Source organism: Erinaceus europaeus, chromosome 13 (assembly GCF_950295315.1).
Source record: "Erinaceus europaeus chromosome 13, mEriEur2.1, whole genome shotgun sequence".
NCBI lineage: Eukaryota > Metazoa > Chordata > Mammalia > Eulipotyphla > Erinaceidae > Erinaceus > Erinaceus europaeus.
Window position 1 is genome coordinate 54367936 of NC_080174.1, and position 20189 is coordinate 54388124.

The 20189-nt window shown below is 37.9% G+C and overlaps 1 protein-coding gene across 9 annotated transcripts in view; it reads right to left on the reverse strand.

Annotated features, from left to right (window-relative positions):
- Window positions 1-20189, reverse strand: part of OSBPL9 (oxysterol binding protein like 9) — a 135489-nt gene that overhangs the window by 15242 nt on the left and 100058 nt on the right. For all 9 annotated transcript variants that reach the window (XM_007535155.2, XM_007535156.3, XM_007535157.2 and 6 more), the window contains 6 exons: window positions 13613-13703; window positions 12740-12844; window positions 7998-8157; window positions 4774-4886; window positions 4520-4638; window positions 1742-1827 (listed from right to left, as the gene is read on the reverse strand). In XM_007535155.2, the coding sequence (XP_007535217.2) occupies window positions 1742-1827; window positions 4520-4638; window positions 4774-4886; window positions 7998-8157; window positions 12740-12844; window positions 13613-13703 (674 nt within the window). The remainder of the gene's footprint in view (window positions 1-1741; window positions 1828-4519; window positions 4639-4773; window positions 4887-7997; window positions 8158-12739; window positions 12845-13612; window positions 13704-20189) is intronic.

The following is a 20189-nucleotide window of genomic DNA, read 5'->3' on the forward strand; positions in this document are numbered from 1 at the left end:
TCTCCTTTGCCTGATATCAATGCAATTTACCAGTTTTGTTATGCATAGTATTTTTCACGTCTTTCTCGATTCCTTACTTTTAAAACAAATCATTCTTTATATTAGTCTCTTAAAAATAGCATGTCAATAGTTCTTATATTTTTCTTTAGAAAAATCTGACAATCATTGGTTATTTTAAATGGAGTATGAATTTATTTATATTTAGTCTAATTACTGATATAGCAGATTTTAACTTCACCATCTTGGTTTTGTTTTGGTCTCTGCTGTTCCTTGTTCCATTAGTTCTCCTTTTCTGGGCTATCTCCCCAGCCTTCTTTAGAATTAGTTGAGCATTCATAGAACTCCATCTAGACTCATCAACTGGCTCTTTAACCACACTTTTGCATTTAAAAATTTTAGTTTATCATCATTAATATTTACTGTAGCACTTCTCAGCTCTGGCTGATGGTGGTCTGGGGATTAAACCTGAGATCTCTAAGCCTCAGGCATAAAAATCTTTTTGCATAACCATTATGGTATCTTCCTAGCCTTGCATGTTTTAAAAAGTAGCTCTTTTAGGGACTTCAAAGTTAAAATTGCCTCTATTACACAGAAGAAAAAAAAATCCTTATATTTCAAATCTACCTCTAATGAAATTACTGACATTATCCACCCACATTACATGTTACCAATAAATATTCATTTAGTTTCACATTTAAAAATCAATAGGATCATAATTGTTTTATTTTTTTGTCCATTGGGAGTTGGCTGTATAGTTCTCTTAAATTTCCATCAAGAAGGAAAGATAATGTATCAGCCAGTGGCTGAGAACCTCAGCAGGCAGGTTTAGTGGAATCAAGCCCAAGGCCAAGAAATACAAGAAAACAAATCAAAACATTGTTGCAAAGAAAAGTATCCGACCATCACTTACAAACAACATGAACTTTTTTTATACACTAGTCCCATCTTTAAACTATGTCTTCTATAAATATCTAACATTATAAGCTTTATATATAAAACATTTGACAATTCAGTATAATCTGTGAGCTCTTCATGGGTAAACACTGTCTTTTTTCTCCTCTGGCTATTAGCAGAGGACTTGGTAAGGAACAGGTGCTTTAGAAATGTTTGCTGGATCCAACTGAGCTTCCTTAGGATATACCATACCTCAGTTAGTTTTAAAGTGATGACCAATTCCTGAATAAAATAGGCTAACAATTTGCTGCTATAAAATTACCTACCTCTTGGGAGTCAGGCGGTAGCGCAGCGGATTAAGAGTACATGGTGCAAAACGCAAGGACCGGCATAAGGATCTCGGTTCAAGCCCTGAGCTCCCCACCTGCAGGGGAGTGCTTCACAGGTGGTGAAGCAGGTCTGCAGGTGTCTGTCTTTCTCTCCCTCTCTCTGTCTTCCCCTCCTCTCTCCATTTCTCTGTCCTATCCAACAAGGACGACATCAGTAACAACAACAATAACTACAACAATAAAACAACAAGGGCAACAAAAGAGAAAATAAATTAAAAATATATTTTAAAAAACTAGCTACCTCTTAATTTGTTCTTGTAGTTTCCTACAGTATTTAAGTTAGCTGTCTAACAATACCATCACCATGTAGTCTGAGCAGATATGTAATATAGACAAAATATTCAATGCCACTTTCCCCAGAAGTACTTAAAGGCAAAAATGAATTCATCTACCCTCCAAAGGTAAGAAACTATTTAATAGCATTTCTAAAAGATTAGTCACCAAGATTAGTCAAATACCTGACAAATAGGTCCGGATGTGCAAAAAAGTCTGCATACATTTCTAAAAGAGATCTTCTTTCAAGAATAAATGTTGGAAGAACCACCTGAAAAACATAAGACATTTGATCTTTCAGAATCAACTTCCATCAGAAACACACTGCAGAACTGCTAAGAAAAAAAAAAAAAATCACAATCAGAAACACAATTCATTACAATTACATAGTAACACTCAGACAGCTTCTGATACCTACTTTCCAAACTTCCTGCCCATCAGGTGAAAAGCAGAGAAAAAGTTTAGAAAGTTCAAGTGTCACTTTCTCTTCTTGAATCAATGTAACAGAGCAAGCTACGTAGTAGCAACACTCTGATGTCTACTACCTGCTGGGGAATTACATACAGATTATCAAAGCCAAATCTGTTATAAAGAAAGAACCCTAGGGCTGGGAGATTGCTAACCTGGTAGAGTGAATTTGTTAAAACACACTAAGATCTGTTTTTTGTTTTGTTTTAATAGAGACAAGAAAGAAACTGAAAGGGAAGGGGAGACAGAGATACTGACAGCACTGCTTTACCACTTGTGAAGCTTCCTCCCTGCAGGTGGGGACAGGAGTTTGAACCCCGGTCCTTGTGCATGGCACTGTGTGCTCTCTGGATTCCTGTCTTAGCTGCTACATGGGAGACCATGCAGGGGGAAGATTCATAAGCAGTGGAAAAGTGCTATTCTGTCTCACCATCTAACAACAAAATAAAGTCCATCAGAAGTGATGGAATTGGGCAGATGCAAAGGACCAGCACAAATATTAGCAAACAAAAAAAAAAATCTGTACTATAGTGGGGGGGGGGTTCAAAGAGGCTGAGAAATTTTCTCACCATGGAATTAAAAACCAGGTCTTTTGTCTTTGGAGTAATCTGTGTACTTTCCTCTCTACCGCTGCTTCTTTGTTATCATTACACACAGAGATGTGTCTAATAACAATATATCCTCAACTATATGAGCACCTAGAATGTAGGAACCAAGTATTATTTTCCTTTTATTCTTGGTTATTTTTACACACTAAGAAGTTAAACATCTATATGAGAGAGTCAGGGGGAAAAAAACAAAACAAAAGAGAGAGTCAGAGGGAAAAAAACAAAAATAGAGAAAGAGAGAAAACACAAAGTACTATTTTTACCATCCAAAGAGTTTTTGTTTTTTTTTTTAACTCTCAACTAGTGCCAAGGATTAAACCTAGAGCCTCAAGCATGTAAATCCACACTCTACCACTGAGCCAACTTCCTGGCCCCCACAATAAGAAAAAAAAATTAATTGCCGCCAGGGTTAACTCTGAGACTTGTTGCCTATAATTCAAAAACAAAAAAAAAAACCAGCAAGAAAGAATCTTTGGCTCAGTGGAATAGCTCACTGGGACAGTGCACTGCTTTGCCTTGTGTGTTAGGCCTGGCCCCACCACAGTGAAGGAAGCTCTGGTGTTGTGGTCTCTCTCTGTCTCTAACATGGACATGTCAGGTTTTGTTTGCTTTACCAGAGCACTGCTCAGCTATAGTTTAAGGAGATGTGAGGGACTAAACCTGAGACTTCTGTGTCTCGGGCATGAAGGTCTCAATATAACCATTATGGTATCTCCTCTGCTGTCTCTCATCATTAGGACTGGGTGGTAGCTCACCTGGTTAAGCACACATGTTACAATGCACAGGAGCTGGGTTTGAGCCCCCAGTCCCCACCTGCAGGGGAAAAGCTTCATGAGTGGTGAAGGAGTGTTTCCGGTGTCTGTCTCCCTCTCTTTCACTCCCTTCCCTCTCGGTTTCTGGCTGTCTCTATCTAATAAACAAAGATAATTCAATGTATATCCTGTACCATTTTTCATTCATTACCTGGTCTACTTTACAACAACCCTGTGAAGCAATCATGTATGTCCGTTGCTTGTAAGAAACCTGAACATAAATGTAGAGGGGCCTTTCTACAGTCACACAGTTTGGAAGATAGGATGCAAGCACAGGTCCTCTAACCCAAAATCAGAACTCTGTTCATTCCGTGCATACAGCAGTGCTTTTTAAAAAAATATTTTATCACAGAAAAGGGGGTACAGAAGAGAGACATCAGAGTACCCCTGCCATAGTATGGTAAGTGCCAAGAACTGGGAATCAAAACCTGGATCTTACACATACCCTCCCTGCTATGTTACCTCACTACTTTAGGTTTTGTCCAAATTAACAGTTAGGACTGATAACTACTTCTTGTTTTCCCTCCAGTAAAATACAAACATTAGTCTACACAATCCAAATACACTATTCTCTCCTCTCTCTCTTGTGTTTTGGTATTGTTGGGGTTTTGTGCATACACAATTATATTACTCCTGGGTTGCTTTTTCACTGAGGGAGAGAGAGACCCCAGCACTAGAGTCTCTTTTGGTGCTGTGGCATTTCCGTGTAGTCCAGGGATTGACCCTGGGTTATGTGTAGGGAAAGACAAATACTACCCTGTCTGCTAAATGATGTCTTCTGCCCTCAGACACATCATACTCTAAGGATTACCCTAGTTTGAGTGATTGCTAACTTTTTTTTTTTTCACCATATCTTATACATGTAATTTATAATGTATTATATTAGATGTGCTGGGTGGTGGCACACCTGGCTGAGTACACATATTACACATTAATTTTACAATATATGTTGATAAATGTCAAATCACAAGACAAAGCAGAAGTTATAGCAAACTACATTTGCAGACATACCATACAGTCACTGAGAAGTCACACATACATTATGACTTTGGGCAAATTCAAATGTGATTCTTACCTTAGTAAGATCCATCCCCAGTCTAACTTGTGACAAGAGATGCATGATAACACTCTTGTGCTCCTCTACTGACCCTGCCTCTCCTTCATCATCTCTATCATCATGTGAATCGAAAAGATCTAAAAGAAAGTAGATCTTCTTAGAATGGTGTTAAATTGGGCTAATCAGCGCTACTTCCAGTATTAAAATGCTTATAAACATAACAGTAAAACAAAAACAAAACATCAGCAACACCAAATTCAATGCTCACTTACCAGCATCACTTGTTCCATTGGACAAGGAAGAATTAAGTGATTCTGTAGTATCTGGGCGCTTCAGACTATTTCCTGAGCTGCTGTGTGTCAAGACTGAGGCAGATCCAGAGGAACTAAAAAACATTAATCACCTTCTTAAGCTAAAAAAAGCAATTTAGAATCACAGTAAGATGTTAACCCTTATAGATCTACTTAATGCTAGCATATGCAAACAACAGACTGAAACAAACCACATCTTTACAGCTATAGCTAACTACATCACATACATACATATACTTTCCCGCTCTCTCCCACCATCTTCATTGCAAGACTATAAACTCAAGTCTGATGACAAGGTCTATTATCTTATGCTCTTGGCATAGTGTATGATCCAAGAAAAGCTGAAGGCTCACCAAAAATTAGGACTCAACCTCTGCCTTTAATTTGAAACACATCTAGTGATTTTGTAACTTCATACATAGACAGATATGTCTTAATTCTTAGCAACAATTTCTAAAACTTCAGGAATTAGCAACTTCTGATACATAGTCTCAAAATAATATCTTGTTTATGTTTTTGAGATCCTTTGATAAAAGCCCACATTTTATATTAAAAGAACATTATTTTTCTTTACAAATAAATGTATGATAACTGGCATTATGAAATGGTTAACAGTATCTAAAGAAAATTTCCTCTACTATTGTAATTTACCTAGAATATTTGGTTTACTTATTAAGTATTAAAACAGAAACCAAAATTTTCACACAGTAGTTACAAAATTTTGGATGTTAACAATCTTACTATATATTCTAAACAGTTTTCTCTGAATACTTACCTTCATTTCATTTTAACAAATCATGACTCTATTTTCTAGAGTAATTTTGGGCTCACAGCAAAGTGCAGTAACTATAAAACCCCTAGATGCCCCATACAGCCAAACACGTTCTTATTCACTGTCAACATTCACCCTGACTTGTACATTTATTACGGCCAAATAAAGCTACACTGACCCATTACTATCACTCAAAAGTTTATGGTTCACTATTGCTATGGTACACTTTATGAAAACTGAACAAATGTAATAACAAAACACCACCACTTTAATATTAGGAACAACAATTTCATTATCCTAAAGTACTGTATCTAGTAGATCCCTCACAGTGTACCCATGAGGAAGTAAACCAGCTTTGAACCACTGCCCAGTCCCTGTCTGTAACTATGGCACTGAAGGGAATTGCACAGTTGCAAAATTAAAAAAAACAACAACAAAAAACAAACAAAAAAAACAACTGGCAGTCAAGTGGTAGTGCAGCGGGTTAAGCGCCGGTGGCGCGAAATGCAAGGACCAGCGTAAGGATTCCGGTTCGAGCCCCCCAGCTCCCCACCTACAGGGGAGTCACTTCACAGGCAGTGAAGCAGGTCTGCAGGTGTCTTATCTTCCTCTCCCCCTCTGTCTTCCCCTCCTCTTTCCATTTCTCTCTGTCCTATCCAACAACAATGGCATTAATAACAATAACAATATTAACTACAACAATAAAAAAGGCAACAAAAAGAAAAATAAAAAAATTTAAAATTTAAAAAACTATATATATATATATAGTCTACATTTTTTTAAAAAAAGATTCTGAAACCTGTGCTGCTGGGGATCAAACTCAGAACCCCATGCTTGAGATTCCAATTCTTTTATTTATCCACTGTGCCACCTCCCAGACCACATATATTCTAAATTAAACATAGTTTACCCTAGCTACTTACCTTTATCTATTTTTCAAAAAGGTTAACTAAATATTGCTTCTTTGATTATTCAGTAGTAAATATCTTCACTAGTGTCTAAATGACCAGTTTTGATAAAAGACATGGCTAAGTGAAATCAAACTATTCTTTGGAATGTACCTCCACTGCATTCTACAATGCAGACCTAGTCTGTAACTGCCAGCATTCGAAAGCAAATGTTCAAACTTCACAAAAGACTAAAAGAAGTCTTTCACATCCCACTCCTTGTCAACCTCATTTTTTTTTCTTTCCTTTTTCCTTTTTACCAGAGCACCATTCAGCTCTGGCTTATGGTGGTGTGGGGATTGAACCTGGGTCTATGGAGTCTCAGGTATGAGAGAGAGTCTCTTTGCACAGCCATTATGCTATCTATCCCCAACCCTCCTGTCAATCTTTTTCAGAGATTATCTCCAGCACTCCCAGTAAAATGTAAGCTTCCCTTACCTCCTAGACTTACTTCACAGGGTTGCATCTGTATTTTCATTTCTTTTAAATTTCTTTATTGGGGAATTAATGTTTTACATTCAACAGTAAATACGATAGTTAGTACATGCAGAACATTCCCCAGTTTCCCATATAACAATACAACCCCCACTAGGTCCTTTGTTATCCTTCTTGGATCTGTATTCTACCCACCCACCCCAGAGTCTTTTACTTTGGTGCAATTGTATTTTCATTTCTACCGTGTCTCCTCACCCCTACATCCCTCCTCCCTACTAAGTCACATCTCACTTTAGGACTATTACCCTCCCCTCAGTGTATCTGTTCCTGATTTCTCAGGACTTCAAAATGATACCATGTCTTTTTATGCATATTTATGCCACAGCAAAACTGTAAATTCCTCTAGGGTAGAAAGGTCTGTTTTAAATTTCTGTATCATCCTTCCACCTAGTTTAATGCCTAATCTTTATAGATGCTAAGTGTCATCAAGAAATGTAAAAGAACTCCTTCTTGGTAATAGTTCATAGTTTACAAAGTCTCATTTGAAACCTCTCCTAAAGTTAGTGATATAAAGACAATGCTCAAAGTTCAAGGATTACTGATTTATTTCATCTGAATTAAATCAGGAGTAAACAGTTTTTGTGCAGTTGCTCTGCTCAAAAAGATAGTAAAAATAAGCTGTCCAGTTTGCTTTCTCTTTTTTGAATTTTTACTTATTTATTTTTATTACTGGATGGAAACAGAGAGAAACTGAGAGTGGAGGGAGAGACATGGAGAAGGAAGGAGACAGAGACACCTGCAGCTCAGCTTCACCCCTTGTGAAGCTTTCCTCCTGCAGGTGGGGACCAGGGGCTTGAACTCAGATCCTGATACTTAACCAGGTGCACCACTACCTGGCCCCTTCCATTTTGATTTTTTTTTTTTTCCTAAACAATAACTGGAAAGGAATTTCACTGATATTAGCCTCAAAATAAAATTGCACTTTTAAAAAAATCAGGAGAGGTGTCTAAATACTTAATTCATCTACTTACTCTATTAAGCGCTTTGGGGATGAGCCGCTTTGATGGAATTCATCAGCATCATAGAATTCATCTTCACTGCTAGAGTAAGAGAACTCTGGGACTGTATTTGGAGATAAGTTGACATGGCTCGGAGATGTTAGACTGCTAGTAGGTGGTGAGTGTCCACTGCCTAGGAAGTTAAATTAGAGGTTTATGTTAGTTATTGAAAGAAACTAGGTGGGGACTGGCGGTGGTGCACCTGGTTGAGCACACACATTCTAACACACAAGAACCCAGGTTCAAGCCCCTGGTGCCCACTGGCAGGGAGAAAGCTTTGCGAGTGGTGAAGCAGTGCTGCAGGTGTCTTTCTCCCTCTCTATCTAGCTCCCCCTTCCCTCTTGATTGCTGGCTCTATCCAGTAAATAAATAAAAAATAATTTAAAAAATTTAAGGAAAAAAGAACATTAAAGAAAGAAAGAAACTAGGGAATAGGGTTAAAGGAGACCTCTGCATATACAAGAGTCTCCAACATTTAGACCACACAAGCAAGGCAAATTGCACTACAGAATGGGAACACAGCCTCTGAAATAAATGAAGAGATGCTATGTTTCCCTTCCAGAATTATCCTTAAAATTAGGAAGAGAGCTTTTCTGATTAAAATTAAAAATCAGAGTGTGAGTGCTCTAAGTCCCACAATAGATACCAGTACTAGTAGAAAGTCAAGGTTCCTAGTTGTTTTTTTTTTTTTTTTTTGCCTCCAGGGTTATTTTGCTGGGGCTCAGTGCCTGCACCTTGAATCCACTGCTCCTTGAGGCCATTTCCCCCCTCTTTTGTTGCCCTTGTTGTTGTAGCCTTGTTGTGGTTATTATTGTTGTTGTTAATGTCATTTGTTGTTGGATAGGACAGAGAGGAGGGGAAGACAGAGAGGGGGAGAGAAAGATAGATACCTGCAGACCTGCTTCACTGACTGTGAAGCGACTCCCCTGCAGGTGGGGAGTGGGGGCTCGAACCGGGATCCTTACACAGGTCCTTGAGCTTTGAACCATGTGTGCTTAACCCGCTTTGCTACCGCCTGGCCCCCAAGGTTCCTATTTTTTTAAATATATTTTTTACTAGTGGATTAACAGTGGTTTATAGGCCTTTAAGATTGCAAGGGTATATTTACATACTGAAACTATCACTAGAATTCTGTGCCCACCCTCCCAAGGCTCTTAATTTATACTGTAGGTCTAGATATTAAAAAAAATTCAGAAGTGAGTTAATGGAAATATAAAGTATCAAAACGACATACATGGTAAATATTGTTTAGGATATAACACTCATATTGTTTAATATGCTTTGGTGATAAGATAAAAAAAAAAGTTCTGCACAGAGCCCTGAACATTCACTACTAAAACTCTTCTTTTTTTTTTTTAAGCAGAGCACTACTCAGCTCTGGTTTACGGTGGTACAGGGGATTGAACCTGAGACTTTTGAGCCTCAAATCATTTTGCATAACCATTATGCTATCTACTCCCACCTGAAACTCCTCATTTCTTTTTCACCTAAGTTTAAGTGCTTGGCACTAAGAGACAGAGAAAAACAGAATGTATTATGGGAAAAATGACACGTTATTTCTAAAGAGTTTAAAGAAATAGAAATCAAGTAACAGAAGCTTATCTTGCCCCTAATCTAGATTAAAGTAGTAATATTAAAAATTTAACAGGGGCCGGGAGGTGGCGCACTCAGTAGAGTATACACATTACAGTGTACAAAGATTCAGGTTCAAAGTCCCTGGGCTCCACCTGCAAGAGTGGGAGAAGTTAAGTCAGTGAAGCAATGCTGCAGGTGCCTCTGTCTCTCTCTCCCTCTCTTTTTCTCCATTCCTTTTTAGTTTCTGTCTCTATACAATAAACAAATAAATGAAAACAAACTCTAAGTATCAGAAAGACCAATAGGGTGTTGATCAATTTAACACACTTCTGTAATAACAAAGGACTGCCAGGCAATTGATAACCAAGTTGCCAAGTTGGTGGAAATTAAACTTAGCCACTTAGCAGACAATCTTAAATTATGGATATAATCATCGAAGAAATTTAGGACAGTAGCAATAAAACAAATCCAGAGCCACCCATGAGGTAGCCCATTCCTATGTCTATGATTCCATAGATAACGGAATGAGCACATTCACTCAACACCGTTCTCATGTTCAAAAGAATTTTTGAACATGTGCACATGCACACACCCCCTAAAATGGTAATGGTTCACTGTGGAACTTCCAAGAGTTCATATGAGCTGAAAGATGAAATACTAATTTTTTCTTGTTGAAATTAAAAAATTAGTACCACACAAATACTCTGAAAATGTACCCAAGAAAATAAATTTGAATGGAAAAAATACACAAAAGAACTTTTTTCCCTAGCAAAATTTATTTTTTTTATTTCCCCCTTTATATCTTTGTTGTATTAGTGATATAGTTAAAGAAAGATGGAGTTGCATGGGGGAAACAGCATAATGGCTATGCAGAGATTCTCATGCCCAAGGTTCTAAGGTCTCAGGTTCAATTCCCCTATAACACCATAAGCCAGACTTGAGCAGGTTCTCGTAAAAAAATTATTAATAATAAATAAAATATTGGCAATGGGGTGGGTAGGGCAGTGACACACTTTGTAGAGAGTACAGCACACAAAGACCCAGGTTCAAGTCCCTGTCCCTTCCTGCTGGGGGGAAGCTCCATGAATGGTGAAACAGGGCTGCAGATTATCTCTCTCTCCCTCTCCCCTCTTGATTTCTCTCTACCTCTATCCTAAAAAATAAAGCATTATAAAATGGAGAAATAAGGTTGAAAAAGCAAATAACATAAATAAAACAATTTAAATCTTTATCTGTTTAAATTTTTATTTTTACTTATTTATGAGAGAAGACTATTGCACCACCCTGGGAAAGGTAACTCAGGACCTCATGCACGGGCATCCAATGCTCTATTTACTGTGTCACCTCCCAGGCTGTTAAAAGAAACCTCTTTTAATCCACCTATTTTGAATGCTATATTTTGAAATAACTTCTTCTAAGATAATTTATCTTGAATTCCTTATAACTATCAGTAAAATTAATGTATAGAATGAAGAAATCTTATAGGAGTTTACAAAATTTGGAACTAGTTTTATGTATCTTTAAATGGACACATAGGAATTATTTTTAATTAACACAGGTAAGAAAATACAGAAAAATGACGATCAAAACACATCAACTTCATTATTTAAATGGCTTATCAATACTTTCATACAAGTTGCACATGAGAGTTATTACTGATTTTTTTCAAAAGTCAGAAGATATTTGCCAATGTTGCTAAATATTTGTAGCTTTACTAGTTCAAGTTTTTTTTTTATGTACTTTAAGTACAGGGCAACTTTTTATTATTACACAGGAAAGGTTCTGACAGTGAAAGAAATCTGTGGAGGAGGACCTTATCTACCACTTACCTAGGTAGCTGTTCCTCTAAGGAACAAAAGTAGTAAGCTTGACAGGTAATTTTATCTATATTTATTTTATTTATTTAATCTTGTAGACCTAGCTGTGCGTATAAACACTCCAAGTTTTAAGTAGTATTAAAATTATTCTCTGTTAAATGGATAGAGGTTAAAAATACATTATTTCATTTAACTTAAAGCAAAAATAACAATGAAAATGCATGGGATAGGGCTATGTATATCCATAAACACATGCTTTATTTTCTATATGTATACATTGTCTGACTCCTTTATAATAATAAATATACAAGTCAAGTTGAACAATTTTTTAATGAGGTGATAAGGAAGGGATCCATGGCCCTGGCATGCAAGGTACCACTAAGCTTCTTCCTAGTCCAATTACAGAATCAACTTTATTTTTTTAAACAGTGAGATACCAAAACACCGTTCCACCATCCATGGAGTTTCCTCCTGGTGATGTCCTTTGTGTGGTGTCAGGGATCAATCCCAAGAATTAAAAAGAAAAAGAAAAAAAGAAGAAAAAGGTAAAAACAAACAACCCAAGGATTAGCCATGGTACTAGAATAAAAAGTAACTAATTAAAATGGGGGGTGGGTGCTAGGTGGCAGAGCACCTAGTTAAGTGCACATATTATCATGTGCAGGGCCAGGGTTCAAGTCCAGGCTCCCCACCTGCAGGAGGGATGCTTCACAAGTGGTGAAGCAAGTCTGAGGTGTCTATCTTTCTCTCTCCCTCTCTGTCCCTCCCCCTCTCAATTTCATTCTGTCCTATAAAATAAGAGAGAGAAAGAAGGGGAGGGGAGAGAGAAAGAAAGGAAGAAACAAAGAAAGACCACCAGGAGTGATGGATTTGTTGTGTAGGCACCAAGCCCCAGTGGTAAAACCTCAGTGACAATTAAAAATAATAATAACAATAAAGTAACTGGGCTAGGGAAGCTGTTCAGCAGTACTGTACATATGCGACGTCCTTGGTTTCTTCTACCAGGCTGCACAGGAAAACCTGTTACTGCATACAAAAATAGATGCATTTGCAACCTTTCTCTTTTTCCCCCTTCAAGATTTTATTTATTTATTCATGAAGAAGACAGGGGAGGGAGGAGGAGGGAGGAAGAGAGAGAGAGAGAGAAAAAAAAAGAGAGAGACAGAGAGAGAATATCAAATATCACTCTGGTACATGTGCTGCCAGGGGTTGGACCCAGGGCCTAAGATTGAGAATCCAATGCACCACCTCTCAGACCACCAACCTTTTTGTTCATCAGCAATAAAGGACTTAAGAGGAAAAAGGAATTACAGAAATCTATACCTGTACTATTTGGTGTTGGAGTTTGATGATGTCCCAAAGACGCTAATACAGGTCCAACTGGTAGGGAAGACGGACGTTGCTCTGATTTACACAACTGAGCAGTTTCTGGGGAATTTGAACATGTAAAATGAATTAGAGAGACAGCTAACCATAAATGTTAATTGCAACTGTATGGGATTCATTTGCTAAGGATTAGAATTAAAAAAAAATATTTATTCTCTTTTGTTGCCCTTGTTTTATTGTTGTCGTTATTACTGTTGTCGTTGTTGGATAGGACAGAGAGAAATGGAGAGAGGAGAGGAAGACAGAGAGGGGGAGAGAAAGATAGACACCTGCAGACCTGCTTCACTGCTTGTGAAGCGACTCCCCTGCAGGTGGGGAACTGACGGTTCCTTGCACTTTGTGCCACCTGCGCTTACCCTACTGTGCTACTACCCGACTCCCCAGTACTAGAAATTTTTGAAACTATAGTCTATTCAGTCAAGATCCATGCCATCTTGACCTATTCCCATTAAAATTAAGGATGATTTACTAACAAGTATTAAGAAACTAGATTGGATATCAAAAGTTAAGTCAAGGTAGGCTAATCCTTCAGTACAGTTGCTCTGTAAAACTAGCAAACAGTTCAAGTGATAAAATACTTCTGAGCAGACTGAGGTCTCTCATAAACAAACAAATAAACAAACAACTATAGGGCCAGGGAGAAAGCATAATAGCTATGCAAACAACTTTTATGCCTCAGGCTCCAAGGTTCCCAGGTTCAACCCCTGGCACTACCATAAGTCAAAAGAACAGAATCACTACAATCAATATACAAACTTGAAGTTTTTTCTCATTGGTGAGTCTATGAAACATTTTTTCCAAATACTGTACCTGGAGGTAAGACAGTCTGGGAAGGCATTGTGTTGATTACAGGTTCCAAGGGACTAGGTTGATATATTGCATCTACAGGATTAATTGTACTCTGAAATAAAGAAAAACAGTATAGTTGTTTTTAATTAACTATCCACTCATTGCTGATCCTCCAAAATATATAAGAAGCATATTAGACAGCAAAGCCTTGAGGGAATGCAAAAAGGTAATGAAACACCTTTACTATACAGATAAGAGTTACTTATTAAAAATGCACAAAAGGGAGGGAGAAATGAGTACAGTTGTCATTTAATGTAAAGGTAATGGAAAAAGCTTAAGAGTCAGAAAATGGTGTGTATGGGAAGCTTCCAGGAAACCAGAAACAATAACCTCTACATTCAAATCAGCACTTCTCAAATTAATAATTCACCACCAGTTTTGTTTCTCTAGCAGAGACAGGGACAGGGACATGCTCTCAGACCTTAGTGGCCGCTTCCAATCAACATATCAGACTAGACTAGACAGCATCTAGTTTTTGCATGCAAGTCCTGCGGGCTACCACTGTGCTTGTCTTGGGTCCCTCAGAATTGCATGTAGTTTTGTGTTTGCTAAATGTCAACGAGATGAATCTTCTAGCTGAAGGTTGGGAAGAGAACTGTTCGAGGACTTAGAAGACAAAAATACTCAAAATATATAGCTGAAATTTTGGAGAAAAAAATTAACAGATTATTCTGCCAACATGAAACACTATTACCCCCCCCCCTTTTGTTGGGACAGAGAAAAGTTGGGGTGAAGGGGATAGAGAAGAAGGAAGGAGAGACAGCTGCAGCACTGCTACACAGCTCTGTGAAGTGAGAGCTTCCCCATGCAGGTAGCATCCAATAAAGTTTGGACCCACCATTTAGAAGACTACATGGCACAAAACCCAAGGGAAAGAATTTAATTCTTTAGCTTTAACTGACCTGGAGAAATGTCAAATATATAAGAGGTAGATCTTTTTTTTCCCCTTTTTTTGCCCTTGTTGTTTTTTTTAAATTATTGTTGTAGTTATTATTATTGTTGTTGTTATTGATGTCATCATTGTTGGATAGGACAAAGAGAAATGGAGAGAGAAGGGGAAAACAGAGAGGGGGAGAGAAAGAAAGACAACTGCAGACCTGCTTCACTGCCTGTGAAGCGACTCCCCTGCAGGTGGGGAGACGGGGGCTTGAACCGAGGTCCTTACGCAGGTACTTGCGCTTTGCACCACGTGCGCTGCGCTACTGCCCGACTCCCAAGAGGTAGACCTTATAACAGACAGCAATGAAACAATTAAGAGAGAAACATTTTGCTGATGGGTGAGTTCAAAAGTTATTTGCAATGTGTGTGTGTGTGTGTGTGTGTGTGTGTGTGTGTGTGTGTGTGTGTGTATGTGTGTGTGCGCGCGCGTGCGTGTGTGTAAGTAAATATATATATATATATTTTTTTAAATAGTGCTTGCCTGGAAATGGAAGCAGATAATGGTAAAACTTCGTAGCACTTTAATGTCTAAATTTAAAAGTCTCAAAAAAAGAACCCATACTCCCAGAAGGATAAAGAATAGGAAAGCTATCAGGGAAGGGGATAGGATACGGAGATCCGGTGGTGGAAATTGTGTGGAGTTGTACCCCTCTTGTCCTATGGTTTTTTTAATGTCTCCTTTTTAAAATAAATAAATAAATAGGAAGAAGGAAAGGAAAATAACAAACAAAAAAATCTCTGTGTGAGATTTTTAAACTGGATGAGGAGATACCACTATGCAAAATACTTTCATTCCCGGGATTTGGGGATATGCCAGAGCTAAGCTGGGCTTATCACCATATGCCAGAGCTAAGCTGGTCTCTTATTTAAAACAAAACCAAAATCTAGATGTCTTAAATCAAGTGCTTCTGAACACAAGGATTCTGATCCTTGTCACTATTAAGTTGTCAACAACTTATTTAACATAAAAATTCTAACTGGAAAATAGAAGAAATTTTACAATCATAAACAATTTAAACATGTAGGAAAACTAGATGGGTAAGGTTTTGAAGCACTGAGAAAAGCACATAAACAGAGACTTATATTTTTAATTTCTCAGTCTTTGCTCCAAGGACTAATGTGCTATGAGTCTAAGTCTACAAAATATAAAAATGTGTGGATCACAAGGTTTCTAAGGGCTTCTGGATATTATTATTCAATTATGATTATTTATCTTTATGATTTTATTTTCAGATACTGGAACAGACCATAATAACCAAACAAGTTGTGGAGTTGTTCTTAAAATAAATTTCTTATTTCAAAAGTTTTCTCAAAAGAATGCTAAGTGCCCACAATTAATACTTTGATCCAGGGCTAAAGAGATAGCTTACCAGTTAGGGTACATGCTTTGACATGTGTGCCAAGCCTGTTTTGAACCCCAGCAACACATGGGAGGTATAATGGCACTAAAGAAACATCTGGAGCTGTGCTGTCTCTTTCCCTCCCTCAGCCTGGAGACGTGAAATCAACTAATGTGTAAGAATGATAACATATGACTTCTTCAACCTCACTCAATATGTAGTAAAAATTACCAAGGAAACTAGTATTTATTTATTTAAGTATGTATTTACTTATGAGAGGAAGGGAGAAAGAGAACCAGGACACCACTCTGGCGTATGTGGTATGAGGGACTGAACTCACTAACACATGGCTGAAAATCTGATGCTTTACCTACTGTGAAACTTCCTGGGTCCCCAGAAATCTATCTCCTGCATGTAACCTTTTTTGTCCTGAATGAATTTTTTTTTTTTTTGCCTCCAGGGTTATCACTGGGGCTCAGTGCCTACACTTCCAATTCACTGCTCCCAGAGGCCACTTTTCCCCCCTTTTGCTGCCCTTGCTGTTTATTGTTGTCATTGTTGTTGGATAGGTCTAAGAGAAATGAAGAGAGGAGGGGAAGACAGAGAGGGAGAGAGAAAGACACCTACAGACCTGCTTCATCGCATGTGAAGCGACCCCCCTGCAGGTGGGGAGCTGGGGGCTAGAACCAGGATCCTTAAGCTGGTCCTTGCGCTTTGTGCCATGTGCGCTTAACCTGCTGCGCCACCACCTGGCCCCCCTGAATGAAATGTTCTAAGATTAAGTTTATCAAAGAAATCAAAAATCAAAAGAAAATGCTGTAACCTTTTTTTGCATGTATATTAAAAGTACTCAAAATTTTTTATTGTTCTAAAAAGAAAATATAATTATCCTACAATTATCTATAGTTCTTGGTCCATCAACTCTAGGCTAAGATGCTAAATCACATTTTATATTCTTGAGACCTAATATATGATGATATTAATAAAGTTTGTACAATATAAAACACAACTGACCATGAACAAAGTGAGAGCTATAGGCAGTAATACCTCCACACAACCTCAAAATAATAATTCATGCATTTAATATATATATACGGCACTAGGGAGTGAGAGAAGCAGACTCCAGGTCAATTTTTTTTCCTTGTTTCACTTAGAGGGGGAAAGAGGGTCAGAGAGACAAAGAGCAGTGACACTTCAGCACTCTTCCACTGTCCAAAGAGCTCCCCTGTTGTTGGTTCTCCTTTGCGGTGCAGAGGCTCAAACACAGGACCCCATAGCAAAGTAAGATCCACACTCCATCAGGTGAGTTATTTCCCAACTCCTTATGCACAACTTTTATTCTACACAAGTTGTAGCATGAGATACACATACATAATACATATGTACATATGAGTATATATACATACATACATACATATACATGTTGGGGGGGCTTCATGCCTGTACAAATCTACTGCTTCTAAAAGATTTTCTTCCCCTCAGTTTATCTCAGAGAAAGGGAGAGAGTGACACTACAGTATCACTCCACTGTTCATAAAGCTTCCTATAGTGCTGTACATACTATACTTATGTGGTGCTAAGATCTAGAACCTGGGTCCTCTCACATGGTTAAATGTGCACTGTGCCAGGTGAACCATCTCCAGGTTCCTTATGAATTACTTTTGACTCCAAAAACTTAGCTACAGTCAAATCTTGGAATCCTTGGGAGCTTGATGCCCTCCTTCTCCTGCTACCCACACTAGGAAGGGACACCCAAATTCCTGAATGCTCAAGTCCCTTAGAGTTGGACTTCATAAAATATATTCATAAGGAAGGACAACTGTATTTACTGGGGGGGGGGAGGGGGATCTGTGGATAACTTTAGACCTACAAAATTCAAATCCATGCTACTCAAGATAAATAAAATAAATAAGCAAAACATATAAGTACATCTAAATTTGAGTACTACATGTTTATTCTCTGTATCACAAAACCACCTTCTGAGACAGAATTAGTCACTTTTCTTTTTTTTTTTCTTTTTTACCAGAGCACTATTCAGCTCTGGCTTATGGCGGTGTGGGGATTGAATTTGGGACTTGAGTGCCTCAGGCGAAAGTCTCTTTGCATAACCATTATGCTATAGCCCGACCCAATATGTCACTTTTCTTTACAGATGAAGAAACTAAGACTCAAAGATATGTAACTTGCCTAAGGTCACAGCCAGTTGGAGGCTGGCTAGGGTGCTCTAGCAGTTGGGGTTCTCAGATTTAAATAATGAATAGTTCCTTTATTTCTTTCAAAGTAAAAACTCTTAAAAGAAAAAATGTTATATAGTCCCGGACTATACAGATGCAAATGTTTGTTTTCTACAAGTTTAGATCTTTATAAATATAAATTTTCTAGATGTTTTAATTACAAAAAAATTATCTTTTTTTTTAGACTTTATAAACTCTGCCTAATTTTGTTGGCAAGATAGCTCAACTGGAAGGAGACCTGCTTGTCCATGTGCTCGATCCAAGTCTGAGCCCCTGGCACAGCTTCAGTGCTGTGGTTCCTCTCTCTAGCTGAAAAAAATGGGCATGGAGTGCTAACGCATTGGCAACAAGAACAAACAAACAAAACCCCACTTCTGCCTTTTTTTCCCCCTGCCTCCAGGGTTCTGACTGGGGTTCAGTGCCTGAGCTACAAATCCACTGCTCCCGGAGGCCATTTTTTCCCATTTTGTTGCCCTTGTTATTTTTGCTGTTGTTGTTAGATAGGACAGAGAGAATTCAAGAGAGGAGGGGAAGACAGAGAGGGGGAGAGAGAGAGAGATACCTGCAGACCTGCTTCATTGATTGTGGAGCAAACCCCCTACAGGTGGGGAGCTGAGGGCTCAAACCAGGTTCCTTGTGCTTCGCTCCATGTGCACTTAACCCATTGCGCTAACGCTCAGCCCCCCTTTTTTTTTTTTTTAATTTATTATTGGATAAAGACAGAAATTGAGAGGGAAGGGGAGATAGAGAGGGAAAGAAGCAGAGAGACACCTACAGTCTTACTTCACCACTTGTGAAGCTTTCCCTCTACTGGTCGGGACCAGGGGGTTGAACCTGGGTCCTTGTGCACTGTAGTGTGTGTGCTTAACCAGGTGCGCCACCGCCTGGCCCCTCTGCATATTTTTTCCCCTCTGCCTATTTTTTAACATAATGAAAAGTAACAAATTTTCCTTTGAGGGAAAAGAGATTAAAATCAACTGTAATTATGAATTTTCCTTCAGATCTGTGGGGACCATGAAATGACAGAAAACATGCACAGTCCTTTCCCATAAAGTTCACATTCTCCACTCCTATCTCAAGAAAAGATATGTATTATATTCTATACCACATAGCTATACTCATGACTCAGGCTTTGAACTCACTGGGAAAAGAGAAATAAAAATTCCAATGAGTTTAATTAAAAATTTTAAATGTTTCTAGTACTTCTGCTTTTGAAATAAATATGCAAATATAGACAGAAGCTGTTTTAATTGTGCAGCAATTATAAAGACAACATGTTCACCCTTTGAATTACAATCAAGAAATAACCCTGAAGAGATTTATTTATAAAATGAGTAACCAGATTTCATACAAGTTGACAAAGCCTCAGAAGAGAAGCTATTTCCTGCTTTAGAAATAGTTAAGACAGATCATTAGATGCCATAAAACTAAGTTTACTTCACAAACCTTCAAATTCTCTTTATTTCTAAATAGAAAACACTAACAATTTTTTCTTTTCTTTTTAGAATTAGGCATATTGAACATAAGGGAAGAGTGAAAAGTCCAGAAGTAAAAAAAAGAGGGCAGAGTAAGGAAATGGGTAAAAGTGAAAACATGTCACAACTTTTTTCCTAACAAAAAATGGAGTATAACACAGTAACAATATAATACACACAATCTAAAAAGAAAATAGAAATCTATAAGCACATTTAAATAATTAAGATACAGTTGAATAATATAACCCCCCCTTTGCTTTGAAGAAAAAGACAAAAAAAAAAGTGAACTGGGTACTATGATTAAGCCTTCAGGTTAATACATGCAAAGTGATTGAAGTTGAATCAACACATAAAACAGTTTGAGATAACCATTTCCCCTCCAAATGATCATTGAAAGATGGTCAACTTTAGGAGCTCAAGGAAAATTGCAAGAGTTAACAAAAAGCAGTGAATAGGTGAAAGAATTTGCATTGAAAAATGAGTAGAAATTCAGCAATCCCTTGACATGACTGGTTATAATGCTCTGCAGAAGTAAAGGGAAACAAAAAGA